Source organism: Aspergillus chevalieri, chromosome 1, assembly GCF_016861735.1.
Source record: "Aspergillus chevalieri M1 DNA, chromosome 1, nearly complete sequence".
In the NCBI taxonomy this organism is placed as follows: domain Eukaryota; kingdom Fungi; phylum Ascomycota; class Eurotiomycetes; order Eurotiales; family Aspergillaceae; genus Aspergillus; species Aspergillus chevalieri.
In genome coordinates this window covers 643,864-662,664 of record NC_057362.1, presented here as the reverse complement: position 1 = coordinate 662,664, position 18,801 = coordinate 643,864, and the positions used below count along the sequence as shown (strand labels likewise).

At 48.2% G+C, this 18,801-nt stretch overlaps 6 protein-coding genes across 6 annotated transcripts; 3 read left to right on the top strand and 3 right to left on the bottom strand.

Annotated features, from left to right (window-relative positions):
• Positions 1-582: 582 nt before the first annotated feature.
• Positions 583-2,217, top strand: ACHE_10222A (uncharacterized protein; the record flags this gene model as incomplete). The annotated part of the gene is made up of 3 exons (XM_043276876.1): positions 583-831; positions 893-2,057; positions 2,114-2,217. 3 exons carry the CDS (start codon positions 583-585, stop codon positions 2,215-2,217), a joined length of 1,518 nt encoding a protein of 505 aa, XP_043131342.1.
• Positions 2,218-2,282: 65 nt separating this feature from the next.
• On the bottom strand, positions 2,283-3,267 carry ACHE_10221S (uncharacterized protein; the record flags this gene model as incomplete). Its single annotated transcript, XM_043276865.1, has 2 exons — positions 2,283-2,886; positions 2,945-3,267. 2 exons carry the CDS (start codon positions 3,265-3,267, stop codon positions 2,283-2,285), a joined length of 927 nt encoding a protein of 308 aa, XP_043131341.1.
• Positions 3,268-7,446: 4,179 nt separating this feature from the next.
• On the bottom strand, positions 7,447-8,480 carry gldB (putative glycerol dehydrogenase (GldB); the record flags this gene model as incomplete). Its single annotated transcript, XM_043276854.1, has 2 exons — positions 7,447-8,016; positions 8,073-8,480. The coding sequence occupies 2 exons, from the start codon at positions 8,478-8,480 to the stop codon at positions 7,447-7,449; spliced, it is 978 nt and encodes a 325-aa protein (XP_043131340.1).
• Positions 8,481-9,556: 1,076 nt separating this feature from the next.
• ACHE_10219A (phosphatidyl synthase) lies at positions 9,557-10,960 on the top strand (the record flags this gene model as incomplete). Its single annotated transcript, XM_043276842.1, has 1 exon — positions 9,557-10,960. One exon carries the CDS (start codon positions 9,557-9,559, stop codon positions 10,958-10,960), a length of 1,404 nt encoding a protein of 467 aa, XP_043131339.1.
• A 748-nt stretch (positions 10,961-11,708) lies between these two features.
• ACHE_10218S (uncharacterized protein) lies at positions 11,709-13,780 on the bottom strand (the record flags this gene model as incomplete). The annotated part of the gene is made up of 2 exons (XM_043276831.1): positions 11,709-13,628; positions 13,676-13,780. 2 exons carry the CDS (start codon positions 13,778-13,780, stop codon positions 11,709-11,711), a joined length of 2,025 nt encoding a protein of 674 aa, XP_043131338.1.
• A 245-nt stretch (positions 13,781-14,025) lies between these two features.
• Positions 14,026-15,793, top strand: ACHE_10217A (transposase; the record flags this gene model as incomplete). The annotated part of the gene is made up of 2 exons (XM_043276820.1): positions 14,026-14,847; positions 14,915-15,793. The coding sequence occupies 2 exons, from the start codon at positions 14,026-14,028 to the stop codon at positions 15,791-15,793; spliced, it is 1,701 nt and encodes a 566-aa protein (XP_043131337.1).
• Between the last annotated feature and the right edge of the window lie 3,008 nt (positions 15,794-18,801).

The following is an 18,801-nucleotide window of genomic DNA, read 5'->3' as shown; positions in this document are numbered from 1 at the left end:
GTATAATGAATGTTTGTGATGATGGAAGGTGCCTCCTGGATGAGAGAAATAGCGGTGTTTATGCCGGCCTTTGGAAGTGGGATAACCACGTTAAGATGCGCCTCGCTTCCGCCTCACTGGATGATTCTGATGAACAACAGCCATGATGTGTTGTAATTGCTTCATTTTCGTCCACTAGAATTCGATGATAAGCTAGTATTGCATCTTGAGTGCGTGAAACCCATTTCTGTCATTGATTAGAGGTCGTTCAGCCACACGTGACTGTGCCCAAATTGGTAATGTGTGCCTTATGCCATTTTACCAAATGCGGTTAGACCACCGTCACCTGATATGGCTTTCTGGAATTCTCGAATACGGAGCACACAATTCTGGTCCATAGAGAAAAGCTTCTGCGGAGTATAAAAAGTGGCAAACAGACCAGATTCTGTTGACCCCAATAACCAGATAATGACCGGGGATGTTCCCAACCCGCAACTCCGGAAGCGGGCCGAGGTCTGATTATATTATCGCCGGCGGGCGACTGAACGGTCTTCCATATGATTTTATCGAGCTTTCAAACGGCCAAGAGTCTATAGAGTGATCATGACCACCGAAAACAAACATAATCTTCTGAAGCTCCTGTCCGCACGGTCTTATCTCCCGGTTGATGAGAAACCATCGGCAGCCCGAGACTCGGCAAGTTCTTCGACATCTGCAGTCGAAATTATCACTAGTCCAGAGCAGTCGCATTTATTACCAATGGACTCTACTAGAGTCACTCGTCAACGGCGATCGTCCAGGAATGTGGGGAGACCGAGGTTGGATGCACAGGGCACAGCGGTTTTGTCAGAGGTATGTACGAGGCGCTGGAATACTGAAAGCCGAAAAAAGATAATTACCTGACACCACGCAGAGTCGTCGGAAACAAATTCGACAAGCGCAGAAGACATATCGGCTCAAGAAAGAAGCTGCTTTGCAGAATACTCAGGCACGACTCGCGGAACTAGAGCAAAAGATTAATGGGATATTCGAAGCCTTCTCCGATCTATACGATATCGCGCTTGACTCTGACTTGAAGAGCACTCATCCTGCGCTTTTTGATCATTTTCATGGAGTTAAACGTCTCTTTACTACAGACGTGGGTCGATTTCCTACAAGTTCATCAGGACCCTCAAGTACCAGTCGTCAAGGTAACGCACAAAAATGCGCCACATTAGTACCAGAGGGCGATAGTAGCTGCGGCAGAAGCACTTCTCAACAAAATGTCTTCGGGTATTGTCCACTGCCATCCATAAGCTCCCAGTCTATGGAAACCACTCCGGAGACTGTTTCATTGTCCCCTGATGACCACAACGAAGAAGACAGCCAACCCGATAGCAATAACAGTGCCTGGCAATCTTTCGGGAATTTCATTTACACTTACTGCTTCCAGGAGGCCGAGTTCTCGCGACGTCTTCAACGCTATTGTTTGGAATATGCATTCCGCTTGTTCAGCGACCCACGCTCCCATCCGAATCGCATATATCAAGTCTTCCGCCTGGTCCCTTGCATCCAGAATAAAGCCAAGATGTATCCTTACTTCAAGCGGCTTGTTATGGCTGCCTCTGGGGAGTCATTGGAGATCCAAGCTCTCCCTTTCTACTGCATTGGTGGCGCAGGAACGCACTACCCTTTGTTTGATGACACGGGAAATCCAATCTATCCTCCGAAAATGAGACTTCCAAAGAGGCTACTTGGAGTCTTGCCTGTGGTAAGATGTGCCTCCGATGTTGAATCAAATTGGGATACGGATCGGTTACTCGAGGTTTGCGGGTTCGGTGGTCAGTGGCTTGATTGTCGAGACGTGGAAGGCTTTCTCAGTGCTCGTGGCGTTCAACTCGAAGAATCATCCCTGTTTCCGCGAGTGGAAGGCCTCCTTGAAAGAGAATGCCAGTCTGTTTCAGCTGAACCTTCGCACTCAGAACAATCAACTGCAAGCGGCGGAGACCAATCGGAGCAAAATGAACCAGCAAGCAACATATCATCCCCACCCAAATCACTACATCAATACACCCTGGATATTGAAAGATTCTTTCTCTGTGAGTATCTAGTATTAAACTACAGTTTCTTGCAAAATGCCTGCTGACAATGTCAGATCTCCTCCAAGGAATGGTTATTTTAGGCCGCGTGCCAGGCTTCAGACAAAGTGACGTTGTAGCTGCCTTTAGTGCTTCTCTACAACTACAAGTTTCGTCCTGATAGTGATAACTTCATTCCTGTCCGCAAATATCTACAGATTGTGAATATACAACATATGCAGCAGGCTAGAGCTTCGTCTTGCCTCCCTCCGTGTGCGTTGCATCCCACCATGGCCAACCACACGGCGCATCACGAGCCATACTCCCCTTGAACTCCGGTTCCCTCCTCTGAGAAAAGCTCTTAATACCTTCCTGGCTATCTTTCGACATGAGCATTCCCAGAAAGACCTTCGAGTCCAACAAATGGGTCTCTTCTGCGCTTGACGGGCCTCTATACATCATATCGCGCATAACAGTCGTACTCACGGTGGACGTGTTCTTTGCGATATCCGCAGCAATCTGAAGAGCTCTCTCAACTGTCTTCTCCGGTGAAGGTAACACTTCAGAGAAGAGTTGGTTCAGTGACGGGTCCGACGCCTCATAGCTTTCCCCGGTGGTCACCAAATGCAATGCACGCGAAAGCCCCACGAGCCTGGGCAGGAAATACGAACTGCACGCCTCCATAACGAGTCCACGTCGTGAGAAGGCGAAGCTAATCTTCGCATCGGCACTTGCCACGCGGATTGTCGCTGGGAGTGTCATTGTGATTCCGAACCCAGCCGCGGGGCCGTTGATCGCCATGATGATGGGTTTGTGGCAGTTGTACATTGCCAGCGCGACGCGACCTCCTCTACAGAACATTGCTACGTTAGCCCTCCAACACCACAAATGATGGTAAATCAACATACCCATCCCGATACTCATCCATCATTTTCGAAGGATTCTCCTTCAACTGCTGCAGCAATTTCCCAAACCCGATCCCAAGATCCGCTCCCACGCAAAACCCCTTTCCAGCACCAGTCACCACGACAGCTTTGATTCGATCATCTGCCTTGAAATACTCGTACACGGCGACCAATTCCTCGATCATCTGCGCGGTGACGGCATTGAGTCTCTGTGGTCGGTTGAGGGTGAGGAGGACGACGCTGGTGGGTGTCGGGGATGTTGCAGGGACATGGGAGATTGAGATCTCCTGAAATGGAAGGGCGTGGTAGCTTTCTGGGGGTGCCATTTTGAGAATAAATCAATGTGTTTATAGTAGGTTGATTGTACGATGAATTGTGTAGAATGCGTCTTGTAAAGCTGAGATATGGCTTCTATTAAATCTGAGCCTTCAAGAAGCATATGAAAATCCCCAGATTTTCGCGATAATGTAATCAATGAGCTGCTAGATAGCACAGGGTAGCTATTCTCCTTCTCACGTGTTCAGATATTGTAATCAAGTGGCCTTGGATGTTTAGAGCCGTATCGATGTGGAAGACAGGCTATCTATACAATATTCTCCGGTTAGCACAGGACAGACTTGGATATTGTTAACCGTCTCGCTCAATTCGTTGTGCATAATTTTCTGAGGCTACTGACACTCGACATTGGAACAAGGGATTTTTGGCTAGATTTTGGGGGTAAGCAATGATGCCGTGGGCCGTGATTCGGAGAGATGGGCGGGAGCGAATGCCCGTGGATCAATTCCGTTTCGAAGCCAGGCTTGTCTGATTTTAGTTATGATCATGCTGTTAATCTCTTATTCCATCTTGCGGAACAAGGCGACGGGTCTGCATTCTCTCCAAGGAGCTGGTTGAGGCATAGTCTCATGGCGTCTTCTGACCCTGCCAATTTGCCAATTGCAGCTCCTTAACAAATAACTGAAGGTCATATCAGGTTCGAGTCATTTGCCATGAAGAGACATCTGTCCAATGCTTTCATTATTGCTTCGTGCAGTAACGCACCTGATCAAACATCCATATACTCATATCAAAAGCCAGGACTTTTCCCCTTGGAAGTGACAATGTCCAAACACCACAAGACCACACGCACCTTTCCATGCCTAGATGCCGCAGTAGATCAGTTCGTCCGATTCAGTTATGATTTCGTGGGCACGAGCCTGAACATTCAAAAATTCAGGCCATCTGCTCTTTCAGCTACCTCCATGCTGAATTCTTTTCCGATGATGTTGGGACCGCAGGCTTGTAGATTGCTTTTGGTGACTCTTGCGCATTCAAATGTGGTATGGTTTGACAAATACTTTTCTCAGATATGTAAGTGAGTCGGCGATGTGCGACATCAATTGGAACTGTCTTTGGTCCAAGCCGTCGCACATTAATAATGCTCGAAAATCGGATGGCAGTACAAGCCTAAAGATTCCGGGAATGCTCTGTCCAGTGTTTTGGACAAACGCGTCCTTCGCAGTACCACCTGCATAAGCATCTTGATAAAGTCAGCTCTAGATTCTCGCGGCTCTCCCGTATTGGGAAAGAGACCATACGCTCAGCCACAGCATACTTCTATATCAGATAGCGTGGTTAGGTGCCTTTCATAGTGAACTATATCCCAATTCCACCATTCCATGATGGCTTGAAATCTCCAGGTCCGTGCTTTGAGGTGTACCCATCGAGAGACACTAAGGGGTATGAGATGCTTTTTTAGTATGGCCAAAAAATTGAACGTAGATGATATATTTGAATGTTCCTGCTTAGCTTGATCCGCTGCGCTGTCCACCAAGCAACGGCTGTGCCTTGTTGTTTCGCCATTGCAGCAAATTATGTAGTCTTGTGAGGATATGCAAAAGGTCCTCACAATATCTGCTTCCGCCGTGGCCAGTGAAATTTCACTCTCGCAGAGAAGTGCTCATCGATGAACGTTTGAGGACTTGCTGGATCTCATGTTATATTATGCTGCGTCTTTGCTGACTGTCCTCTCTGGGTCCTTCTGGTATCTTCCATGTAGTATAACCGACCTCCGGGGAGTGCCCTCATGTCACGAACGAGCCTTTCCACCTTTCTTCGAACCCCAGCTGACCGATACATTCGAACTCCTCTTCATTACGACACTTGGAGCGGATCGCCCAGATGATCGGATGGGTGGCCTTCGAAATCGTTACCTCGGCTGTGTTCTTCTCACTTCCCAGATCTAGAAGGACGAAGAGCGCTTTATATAGCTAACAGGTAGATTTGTAGCTGCTTCCTTTAATGCTTAGGAGGATTTTTGATTGTCGTAAACTCCACTGGGTCTGGGGTTTTCGATTGCAGACTTTGGGCTGTTATAGTTGATTCCTGAAATTGCTTTTCAGCACAGAATACCGAGAACAGAGAAGCACGGAAACCCCAAGATATCAAAGCTGTTGCTGGCATATGCTTGATACATGCTGTGTTGTGCTAGCTGACATGTGTCTAGAAATCGAATTGAGTTGATAAAAATACAAGGATGCCAGAAAGATGCAGTGGTGTTTGCCCTAATTCAATGGCCACCGTTAACCGAAGATCGCAACCATGTGACTAGGTGTATCTGGAAGCATGAGGAAATTCGATGCTACCATTCCATTGGTCTAAAAGGAATCCTAAGTATCAGATCTACTTTCACTGCTGGGACATATCGCGAATAGGAAGACGCTTCAACACAACTTCATGGCATCCTAAATACCGATGGCTTTGATACAGCAGCGAAATACAAGTTTCAGCGTAAAAATGACGAAGCAAGTTATTTGGATTTACTTGACGGGACAATGGTCTATGGCAGGAATCAGATCCACGTCTGTGGATGACGCGGTAATCCTGATATGCCAGACAGCTTGTGACTGGCATTCACATGCTGATGTGGATTATCCATATCAACGTGCCAACTGTTAGAATGGGGACTATGAAGAAGCTCACAATCTTATCATGATTGACAGTTACTTCCAGCTACAACGCCTCCGCTATGATACTTACTCAAAGACTGATCTTATCAGCAGCAGATATATGATAATCCCTCCTACCAGAGATTGCTACTCGGTGACATACACCCACGCACAAAACACGTGAAACCAAGGCTCTCTACACTCTGTATAACAAACATGCATTTGTTATCTGATAAGCGATATACCCGACCTTAAAACCACCCGCCCAACCAACCACATCAATCTTCAACCACCATCACCCAATCAATTCCAAAAAATGCATGTAACCCGAAGGTCCAAGCACTAATACATCCAAGAGTATTGATGATCATAGGCCGATGGAGTAAGCCGAAAGCGAACTACTGCACGTATGTCGGAAGAACCCCGTCGGGGAGATGGAACCGTTGAGGGATATACGGGACCTGTGTATGGAGGGCTGCGCAGGTATCTGTAATTGATGTGCACTACTATGTTAGATGTTATGCATTTACTTGTACTTGTCAAGATTGGTGTATATGTACGGTGGGTGTATTATGCCCTGTACGTACTGTACCTAAGTTAGCAGGATGTATCCTGTACGACCACATGTATAGTCTAGCGTATGTACTTGGGATTGATAAGGATGATCTGGGGAAATGGAAACGTGCATTCATCAACTCCGTACGGAGACTGACTCCATACTCCCTCGCATACTACAAACTATGTAGAGAATCAACTACGGAGTACAATCGTTCAAAGAGAATATCCCTCAATACCAGTCCTAACAATTAACTGAAATACATGAAATACTAAATACATCCATCCGTAATGGATATGAAGTAGATTTCTTCCGTAGTCGAACCATGTATGTACATGTAAAATGCCGCATCGGTCCGCATTGAATGCAACATCTGCCTAAGGAGTAGAAAATCAGCATACTTAGTCTGATTTGATTATGATTACCGTTGTCCATTGAACATCGCAATTGACTTTGTCGGCATTTTCCATCTATAGCGCCACAATAAACGAGAGGCAGAAAAATAAATAAAAAAGCGCATTAGACATCCATCATACTCTGCACAAACACAAATAACACAATTATGCCAGGCTAATACCCACTCAACGTCTCATACGTTACCCCTTTTGGCCGCTCGGTGTTTGACCTTAGGGCTTTCCCGGGTGCATTCCGGTTTCTCCCGATTAGTTTTGTCTCGCTTCCCGTTTCGGACTAGTGCGGGGCCCTGGTACCATTACGTCATTGGTAAGCACGAGCCAATGGGGAGCAAATTATTATTGGCACTTGTAATCTAATGGGAGAGATCGGAGTTTGTACGGAGATTTGTTTGTTGTACAGGTCAGGTACGGTGTGACTCGTACTTGTAAGATGGACGCCGAGGTACAGCAGGTACAGGGAAGACTGTCCTCCGACATATTGGTCGGATTTGGAATATGTCCTACGATTGATATGGATGTTTACAAAATGAACATGGTAAAGTAGCCCGTAGTATTTATGCTCGAATCAATCGAGACTATTCATCAGTACATACATCGTGATATCATCTAAGCAGAGAGCTGCTTAGCAGTCTCCTCGGGCCACACATCGTAACCGAAGGTGTCCTTCATGTTGACGAAACGGAAGTGACGGCCCTTGGCGACGGCGTTGACAGCCTCGTAGTCCTCATCCGACAGATTAATGCTCTTGAAGTTGGACTCTATACGGGCAGGGTTACCACTCTTGGGCAGCACGACGTAGCCACGGCGCAGACCCCATGCGATGAGGACCTGGGCGAGAGTATTGCCGCCCTTCTGAGCAATGTCGTTGAGGGTCTTGTTCTCGCTGACACGCTCGCCAGTGGTGGGGACCTGGTTCTGCGAGCCGAGGGGCGAGTAGGCGGCGGGCAGGACGTCGTGGTTGAAGCAGTACTGCACCAGCTCATCGTTGGGGAGGAAGGGGTGGATCTCGATCTGGTTGACCTGAGGCTTCACCTTGGCGAACTTGAAGAGCTTCTCGAAGTCGGAGATGTTCCAGTTCGAGACACCAATGGCGCGGGCCTTGCCGTCTTCGTAGATCTTCTCCATTGCGCGCCAGGTGGGCTCGGGGTTCTCGGTCAGGTCGTGGAGGATAACGTACTATACAACTTAGCTTGAGCTCGAAGACCAGCTGAAAAAAGCTGGGTGAAGCTTACCTTGCCATCAGGGCCAATCTTGGGCTGCTCCTGGGTCTCCTTCTCGGCAGCAATGGGCCAGTGGACGAGGAAGAGGTCAACGTAGTCAAGTTGCAGACGCTTCAGCGAGTTCTCGATGGACCAGATGACATCCTCGTAGCGGTGCAGGTGGTTCCAGACCTTGGTGCACACAAAAATGTCCTCACGCTTGACCGACGAGTTCTCCTTGAGGAAGTCGCGGATAGCATCACCGATCTCCTCCTCGTTCTGGTAGAACCAGGCACAGTCGAGGTGTCTGTAACCAGTGCGAAGGGCGTGGAGAGTGGCATTGTAGGATTCACCCTTGGAGCCCTCGCTGGCGAAGGTACCGAAACCGACACCGGGGATGGTGACGCCGTTGTTGAGCTTGAAGGTCTGTCCAGAAGACATGATGATGGATAGTCGGGGGGACGGATATAAAGATTGAAGAAGATGGGATAGAAGAGAAGACGAAAGAGAAGAGGAAAAGAGAAGGAAGTCTGAAAGAAATAACTAGTGGAGAGAGGGGCCTGATGATGTTTGTCCCTAAAGCAGCACCCCGCACCAGTCCTACGGAGTACTACTACGTCTATTGGTCTGGTTCAGAACTTTGCTTTTTGATTGTCCTACGGTGAACCCAATTGATCAGGTTTGAGTCTTTATAACCATCCATGACTTCTCTCTCAAAGTACTGATTTATCGAAGCTCTGATAACTATAGCTAAGTAGTATAGACAAGCTACTCTGACAGCTACCCCTCCATGTATTCCACTTGTACCGTAATGGTATGATGTATGGTAACATGGCATCACCACCAGTATTACAGCCCCACCCGGTGTCTCCATGACATCATGTCTGCAGCGTTGGCGCAAATGGAGCGAGCGTTGGCTCCACTCGGCCGTCCCTTCGATCGTCATTGGCTCCACCGATCTTAGGATGTCTGTCCTCCTGTCCAATCAAATATAGCCATTTGGGTCCGCTTGAGACCTTCCCGTCCACTCAGCGTGCCGCTTGGCTTCAGAATTGTGGGACCCTGACCAATCAAAAAGCCCAATTGGCGGGCAGTGTACGGTAATAACAATACGATAGAATACCAGGCTCTAGCGAGTAAAAGAATGACGATACGAAAACCCGAGGATGATGAGATGTCGGGGCGGGGCCTTCCTATTGCGGACTAGAGCGGTACGGTACGGATACATCCCAATACACCAAGTTGAGGGCTCGAAAATGAGAGAATAAATATCTCTCGTCGCCGTGTTTTTGTCTTTCTTTCTCTCTTCTTCTCTTCTTCTCTATCTTCATCTTCTCTCTCTCGTCTCTATCCTGCTTTTATACACTTTTTGTCTGGTTCGCTTGTCGGGAAACCGGATCTAGCAAGTGTCGTTGAAGTGATATCATCTACTTCAACCCCCTCCTTATCTTTTCAATCAACTCCTCGTTCTCCTTCAACCCCAATTCCTCTTTCTGAACATCATCTGAAATAGCATCATGTCTGACATCCCTCCCGAAGCTGCTCCTTCTCCCCGGGAACACCGTGGAAGTGGTTCTCTTCCCATTCCCAATGACTCAGGCAACACCGTTGAGATCCCTGCCACCCGCAGCTCTATCAGTGATGCTGCTCAGTACATGCACAACTTGAGCTTCACTCCCTCCACCCGGGACCGTCGGGGTTCTCGTAACTCCTTCGGTACCTCTCTGCCCATCCCGAGATCTCCTCGTGTCTCTCGTCTGTCCTCCGTTGTGACCGCTGGAGAGCCCTCGGTCTCTCGGGACATCCTGGCCTCGCAGGTCCAGGACATGTCCAAGGAGAAGGTGGCGGCTGCTAAGAACATGGCTTTCGCTTTCGACATTGACGGTGTCTTGGCCCATGGCAACGACCCCATCCCCCCGGCCAAGGAAGCCCTTAAGATGCTCAATGGCGACAACGAGCTGGGCATCAAGATTCCCTACATTCTCTTGACCAACGGTGGTGGTAAGACCGAAGAGGCCCGTTGCGAGCAGCTTTCTCAGATCCTCGAGGTCCCCGTCTCGACCGACCAGTTCATCCAGTCCCACACCCCAATGCAGGCATTGGCGGAATACTACGACACTGTCTTGGTCATTGGTGGTGACGGTCAGAACATTCGTCCGGCTGCCGAGAACTACGGTTTCAAGAACGTTGTCCACCCCAAGGATATCCAAGCTTGGGACCCCACCATCTGTCCCTGGAGTCACATCACTGAGGAGGAACGTGCCATTGCCAAGCCCCGCGACTTCTCCAAGCTCAAGTTCGATGCCATTTTGGTCTTCAACGACTCCCGTGACTACCAGCTCGACTTCCAACTCATTGTCGACTTGCTGCTTGCCGAGGACGGTCTGTTGTTGACCCGCGCCAAGGACCCTGTTTCCTCGCGTATTCCCCTCTACTTCTCCCAGGGTGACATGGTCTTCCCCACTGACCACAAGGGTCCGACCCGTCTGACTTTGGGTGCCTTCCGTATCGCTCTGGAGGCTCAGTACAAAGCCCTCACCGGTATCGAGTTGGAGCGTGTCGTCTACGGCAAGCCCGAAAAGGCCACCTACACCTACGCTGATGAGGTCCTCAAGTCCTGGATGGAGCAGATCCACAACGAGAACAAGCTCCCCCAGAACATCTACATGGTTGGTGACAACCCGGCCTCCGACATCATCGGTGGTAACATGTACGGCTGGAACACCTGCTTGGTCCGCACTGGTGTCTTCCAGGGTGGTGAAAACGACCCCAACAACCCGGCCAACTTCGGTGTCTTCGACAATGTTCTGGAGGCCGTCAAGGCTGCCGTCCGCAAGGAACTCGGCCAGGACTTCAAGTTCAAGTGGAACCCCAAGGTCAACCCTGTTCTTCACGGCGACGCTGGCTCTGCGGTGGAGTAGACGGGCGAAAAGTTTACGATTTATGCTTGACACAAAAATCGAAAAATCACTTTCTCTGTTTCATGGCGTTGGGTTTTCTGTTTTCTCCCATTTCAAATGCTAGACAGGTTTCTTTTGCATCCAAAGGGTTTGTGGACTACGATATCCGATGTCTGTCGCGGATCTCTGTGATCTGAACGATCAGACGCATGTTTCTCTTCATGGTTTATGTTTCCTTTTTTGCCTTCTTCATGTGTAGTAGACTGGGTCTATGGACAGATTTGTTTTCCTTCAGCTGGCTTAGAAGAATCAACATCAATTAGATTGCATTGGCTTCTATCAATAGTGCTTTCCCGCATCGAGTCGTGACGCCATGGTCCGGATCCGTCCACTTACGTAGCATCGAAGGAACTACCGAGTAGCATTGACGTTCTGCACCAGATTCTCCGGAGTATATCCGTATTACCATACTTTACCAGCAGTATTCCCGACCGAAATTCGGAATCTTAAGCCTAACTCTCCCGAGTCTCGGTAGGAAGGGGCCACCCCGATCGGGAAATTGCAAACTGTCCTCCGCCGTCGGGGCATTGTCCCCCGTTCGTCTCCGTCGCTGTCACGGAACTACGGAGGGAATCCGGAGATGGCCCGAATGATATGCCGATAGCGATTACTTGAGATACGGGGGTACAGTATGAGGCATTTGAGACACAGATGTCACTCCGCGCAGAATACCCGGGATAGTAAGTAGCACGGTAGCCGGACGACTGTGCTAACCCAGATGCGTCCTCCACCACACCTCCTTCTTCCGCAAAGACTCAAAGATAGCCTCCTTGCCAACCCATCCATGTCCCTCACCAGGGAACTCCACCACCTCCGCTACATTCCCACACTCACGCATCGCGGCCGCCATCATCCGCGCCTGCGCAACAGGGACGACGACATCCTCCGTCCCCTGCAACAGCAGCAGCGGTGCTTTGATATCCTTCGCAAAGTAGCATGGACTGCGCCTCGTCAGTTCTGCCTCCCTCTCTTCCGCCCCCTGCGTCAGCGAGAGAAGCAACCGATCAACATCCTGACTCTCGAACTTATACGAGTCCGCCTGCAACGCGCGCACGTCGCTGATCCCGTAGCTGCTTATCCCCGCCGCCCAGGTATCCGGGTACATGTGCAGCGCGCGCAGGGTGAGATACCCGCCCGCGCTGCCGCCATAGATGCCCACGCGGGATTTATCAATCGTCCCATTTTGGACCAGGTAGTCGACGACGCTGACGGTGTCGGCGACGTCAGCTAAGCCCCAGTGGCCCGAGAAGCGTTCGCGGTATTCGCGGCCGAAGCCGGTGGAGCCGGTGTAGTTTACTGCGGCGACGGCGAAGCCGCGGGTGGTATAGTATTGGGTTTCGAGGTCGAAGGCTGGAGAGGCGTTGCCGTTCGGGCCGCCGTGGACGTAGACTAGGCACGGAGGGGGTATGTTGTTGTTGTTGTGGAAATGTGGGTTGCGAGGAGGGAAGAAGAAGAAATGGACGGAGTTGTTGCGGAGGGGGCCATGGAGTTGGGGTGCGGTGCGGGAGGTTGCGTGGGAGATGTATTCGGGTGGTAGGGTGAATGCGGATGCTGTGGATTTGAGAACGGCTTTTCGGGCTTGCGCCTTTGCGTGTGTATCGGGTGTGAGTGAGATTAGTGCCAGCTCTGGAGGGGAGTCCGCTGATGAGCCGACGATTGCAAACGAGGTTGGCGATACGCGGTAGATTCCGTCAATGTCCAGGTATTGGAGATCCAGATCCTGGAATGATGCTGTTGCTGTGTTGACGAGGACGACCCTACTGGTAGCATGGGTTACGGCGGCTGCTACTATCGTCGATTCGTCGAGCGATGTGTACGTCGAAATTCCGAGGTCCCATTCCGCAATGGCCATTTCTGCCCCCTCAAGGCCCTTGAGCATCAGCGGCCTGACTTGACAATCCTCGTCATCTGGACGGATGGAGTACAGCTGCCAGAACCCCGTCCTGTCACTGGCAAACCATAATGCTCCATCCAAGCCCCATTTCGGCTGCGCAATACTCTCGCTCATAGCTTTACCTGCTATCTTCCTCACATTCGCCAACCCTCCATTGCCGTCCCAATCAGCCAAGTAAAGAACGGTCCCCGTCCATGGCATATCCGGATGCGACCACTGAATCCAGGAGACATATCGTCCCGACAGATTGAATTTGGGATGCGCGTAGAAATCGTCCCCTGCAGCAATCACCTTCTCCTCCCCCGTGTCGGTGTTGATAGCCACCAGGACATTATGGACATCATACGCCTGTGTCTCTGGTGTAGCATTGCGCTGGTCCTCCCGAATAGCAAGCACCCACTGAAACTCTGTAGGATGGTGACAGAAATCCGCATACCGGATATCCTGGTCCGCGGCGTGGACGAGCGTAGCCCCGCTATGGGAGCCATTATCACCGTCAGCCACCGCCGGATCCAACTGGTACACATGATAAGACTTTTCATCTGAGAATGTAATCTTCCCATCAGGCCTGATTGCCATGGAACCACCGCCAAGATCATGCACTCTGGCTTGCGCACTTAATCCCGACTCTTTCGGGAGGATGTTGCGGCTTTTGCCATCGTGGTGCTCGATGATTGTGTACCGGCCATTTTCAGTTGGGAGACATTCAATTGAGTAGATGGTGCCGGTTGATTCCTGTTATGTGTTAGTTTGGTGATGGTCAGATCTGTAAGACTACTGACGTTGACGACTACTTCGTGGAGTGAGACACGGCTGTGTGCTAATTGTTCGGCAGTAAGAGGGCTGGTCCAGTGACCATAGGGGACTTTGGTAGAAGGAGTTTCCATGATTGCCGTTTGCGCTTTTGTTTTGAGGGGCTGGTATCAAAACGGACGAAAGATAAAAGTGAGTCATTGCACTTTCGTATGATTAGTAATCAGTTGGTCAATTGTAATTGACTACTTGTGCCTCCACTTTTTCACCCGCCGCTTTCGCTGTGGGTGCGCCACACCGATAGGATATTCACACCGATAGAATAAAAATCCATCTCATCATACCCATCATCTTTACTATTCAATAGACATCGTCTACCATGCCTACTGAACGCGAAAATATCGAAGAACAAATTAAAAATGCCATTGCCACGTACGAACGCGATAAATCACAAAAAATTCGCCCTCTAGCAGAGGCATTTGATGTGCCTTACCAACGGCTCCTTCGACGCGTCAAAGGGCTACCTGGGCGAAATTCTACCAAGCCAGTTAACTATGCACTTGATAAGCATCAGGAGAATGCACTCAAACACTGGATTGAGCGATTAGATCAAGCTGGAGTGCCTCCAACAGCTAAAAGGATAGAAAAAAGTGCCAACTTGATCCTACAGCGTGCCCATACGGACCCAACTATCCCTCCCAAAAAAGTCAGCAAAGAATGGCCATATCGCTTTCTTGAACGCTTAGGACCTGAATATACACGGCTTAAACAAAGGCCAAGGGATCCAAAGCGCCTACAATCTCAGGATCTTGGGATAATTCAGAACTGGTATGATCGGTTAGAGATCCTCCTTAAACAGTATCAGATCCAGCCCCAGGACCTCTATAATTTCGATGAAATTGGCTTTATGGAGGGCCAGGGCCGTGGAGAAGTGGTAATCACTAAATATCCATCAAGAGCGCAACATCCTGGTGCCTCTTTTTCTCGTGGTTTAATCTCTGTTGTGGAGTGTATTTCTGCAGATGGATCGGTCCTTCCTCCCTGCATCATTCTCCCGGGAAAGGGCCATCTAGAGGACTGGTATACGCATTCAGATATGCCAGGAAACTGGATACTGGGCGTCTCACCAAATGGCTATATATCCGATGAAATAGCCTTTGAATGGATTAAACATTTCGACAAGCATACTAAGCAGCGATGTGTGGGTTTAGACTCTTTTCTTTATTGATCACATAGCAGTCAAGGCTAACTATTTCTTATTTAAATAGGCTGGTGTTTATCGGCTGCTTCTTATGGATAATCATGGATCTCACCTCACGTATGAATTCATTGAATACTGCGAGAAGAATCGGATTCTTCTCTACTCCTTCCCACCACATGCAACCCATTTTTTGCAGCCTTTAGATGGAAAGCCATTTAAACAGTACAAACACTATCATGGGCAGGCTGTCACTGAGGCTGCTATACTTGGATGGAGTGATTTTGAGAAGCGGGAGTTCCTTACAGTACTACCAGGTATTCGGAAGGAGACATTCAAGACCCATACTATCCAATCAGCCTTTAGAGATTGTGGAATCTTCCCTTTTGACCCCTCTCCTGTTATGGACGATCTGGAGAAACAAGCAGAGCCCATTCCAGATCTACAAATATGGGATGGTGACTCTACCTCTAGTGGTTCCGCCCAGAGCTCTCCTAAAACCATCAGGCAACTCCGGAAAGAAATCTCTAAGGCTCGGGCATCCTTGGATAAGATTGATGGTCATCTATCTGCTTTATCACCAGGCTTAAATAGGCGTTTGGAGAGGATATTTAGTGGTGGTCTAACTCAGGCGGAATCCAGTGATCAAACAGCCATGGAGTTGGACCGATATCTCAAAGCTGCAGCACACCAATCTAAGCCAAAATCTCGTCGACAAGTTCCTGGACTTAGCCACTCTGGTGTACTATCAGTGCAGGATGCCAACAGGCGAATTGGTGCCCGAAAGAAGGCAGAAGAAAAGAAGGAAGGGCGGCGACTTGGACAGTCTATTAGGACTTCTTTGGCCACCACTCACCGCAGATATGACCGATTGGAGCTATGGATGATGGGAATTGATGAAAATGCCGACCAGGAAACTATTGATAGTATTTTAAACAAAAACCGATGAATATAACATGTGTTATTAGACATCCATATAAGGGTATATGATATTATTATTCTATCGGTGTGAATATCCTATCGGTGTGGCGCACCCACAGCGAAAGCGGCGGGTGAAAAAGTGGAGGCACAAGTAGTGCCCTACATTTTCGAAGCAAGCTAGCATGATTATCCCATCGAAAGTAGAGTTATACTGTATATCTCAATCTTATTGGCCTTCTTTTATTTTTCCTCTTATTGAATGCAATAGAATGTCGCGCACAATCATCTTAGCCAATGAAACAATGACATCTAAACTCCCAACTGAAGTACTCTTTCATATCTTTTCATTCCTCCCGACGCCCTCTGATTAAGACACTGGTGATTTTGATACGCAATGGCAACCACTTAGATTATTCTTGGATAAATGGTGGCCGACAGGTTCATTTACTCCCATCTTACTCTCCCATCTCAAAACGAGGATCATGATTCTTTGAAACTGGAGCGGCGTCTAAAACAAATGGACCACAAACCACATCGCTGAAAATCCTTCCATTCTTTATCTTTAAATGTGCAAAGTGACACTGAGAGGGGATACTGCATCTCGCTGATCAAAGAAGCAACAAGAAAAGGTAATGTTATTCATCAATTGGCCTTGAGAACTGAAATTCCCCCTTGTGATCAAGGACTATTTGAGACAATTTCACTGGACTCCCACTGACCTCTCTCGACCTAAGTATACATTTGGAATTGGCTTGAGAGCATCAAGGAAGCATTTCAACTTGCCCACACTATAACACTTTCGTCTGAGCCAAGTCACTTGGAGTGGCGATATGCTGAATCTGCTGAGAAGCCTGAGATTCAATCAAAACCGGGTCTACTTAGCAGAAAGGAGCGTATCGTCGAGTATCAGCAACTCAATCATCCTGATAAGTGTGAGCAGTTGCTACCTATTGGTTGCCATCAGAACCTCAAGTCATTGGCTCTACCAGTGCCTGCCGCAGAGCCAGATGTGGCAGATCTCCTATTTCTCTAGCTAGCTCACCTCAAAGGAGTGACATTTTTGTTTATTCATGATACACTCTATGCTGAAAGTTACTCCGCCCCTGTGATTAAGAACCTACTGAGTCTACACTGTGGTCCCCTGAAAGAATTGAACATCCGCCTATTCCTAGAAAGGGACTACCGAACTTAAGCGCATTTCACAAATTATCTTACCTGCATCTTCATGCATCCTCTTTTTTTTAATATGACACCTTTTGATGAATCCTCTAATTAGAAGCACCTCATCTTCAGCGACTTGCCATTGACTTCACCAAACACGAGCCGTTCTCAAGAAAAGTTTCGTGGAGTCAGGAGACTTTGAAGATTTCAGCAACGACAGAGCCAGATTTTTGAAACATTTCATCGTTTCCAGAAAATTAGGAAGTCAGGAACCTCCCTGAGACAGATATTTCTCCGATTCGGGCCCGGTACAATTGCAGAGGATAGTATTCTGTTGGAGCTGTGGTCAGCTGATCTTGTGGAAGAGCTTTATGCAGTAGCAACTTCTTATGAAATCTCTCTGACATACGACAAACCGGTTTATGTTGAGCGTAGAGAACTTCCAAGGAGAGTCTTGGATCGAACCCAGTGCATGATATTTGGCCTACTGCTCGAGCGCCTAACCCAAAATGGAGTACATATTGACATCATTAAAAGCAGGTTGGAGCTTTCTTTTGCAGAAGTTGACTCTGCTATTGAGAGATGCTGGAAAAAAGTATACTTTTTACTACTGTTGATGTTGATATATTCGATATTATTGACTATTTTTCCTGAGCATGATTCATACAGTTGGATCACCGGCGGGATTGACTAATTTGCAATTCTTGTACTGAGTCATTCAGAGTCAAAGATATTATCGCGAATATGGCTTAATCACTTCTACTATAACTTCGCATCCATCTTGCTCGAAATACGTCGCGTGACACCGCGCGATGTGGGGTGCTAGCTTACCTGTGTATTGTGTACTCACTCGCCCCATATATTCTCGCATTACTGAAAAGCTAGTACATACGAACATAGGTATGGAGAACAGGACTTCCCATCTGCTCAGCCGTACTTGTGGAGGAATGCTAGCGCCTGGTAGCTTCTTGCAGCTTCAGTATGGATTATCAAAATGAGCAGAAATCATAGGAAAATGTCACATGTTGTAAAGAGCTGGTACCCACGACATATGAAAAGCGTGATCAAGCAGTTGAGACTGGTTAGTCCTAGCCTTTTGGCATCGTCTAACTACTAGTGTTGATTGAATATCTATGGTCATCATAGCTTCATGAATATCGGCTGCCCTGGGAGACCCTTCGCGACAGCGGATCCTAGATTAGATGAATTTCTGCGGCGGACGACGCCTGGAAATAATTAGACCGAATCCTCTAGTTAATGATATCCGCTCCGCTAGACATGGGTATACCAGATCATGATCAAGTCACCTTTGTTTACAGGTAGGTGATTTTACCCCGTTCTCGAGCCTTATCAACTACCCAAACATAGCGCTCTTGTACTTCTTGTTGCTCTGTATACGCCCTGGATTTACTTTGATCATGGAAGACAATCAACACGGGCAGTTTCCAACATGCAAAAATTGTTTCTCAGCATATCACTGAGAAAATAACGACAACCCTATTTGAACAACAAAGCTCTTCAGGCCGCAATGCTGAATATATCTCATCCTGGGGACTCTTTTTTCGCATATCATATTTGTAGAGGCCATATGCGCTCTGGTCGAGAAAACTCAGACCCATCTGAGTTTCTGAAAAGCCAGAAAGAGACGGTGGAATGTTACAAATACATATTTCTATCTCCATCCATTCTCTGATACCTACTCATTTATATAGGTGCTTCTCTCAGATAGTCGAGACACAAGACATTATGAATCATTTTGATCGAAAGGGTGAGGGAATTGACAGCGTGAAGCTATGCGTTCGTATTATCATCAATCTTCGTTGCTATTCTGGGGACTGATTCACTGATATTGCCCCTCCTAGCCTCATGTATCCC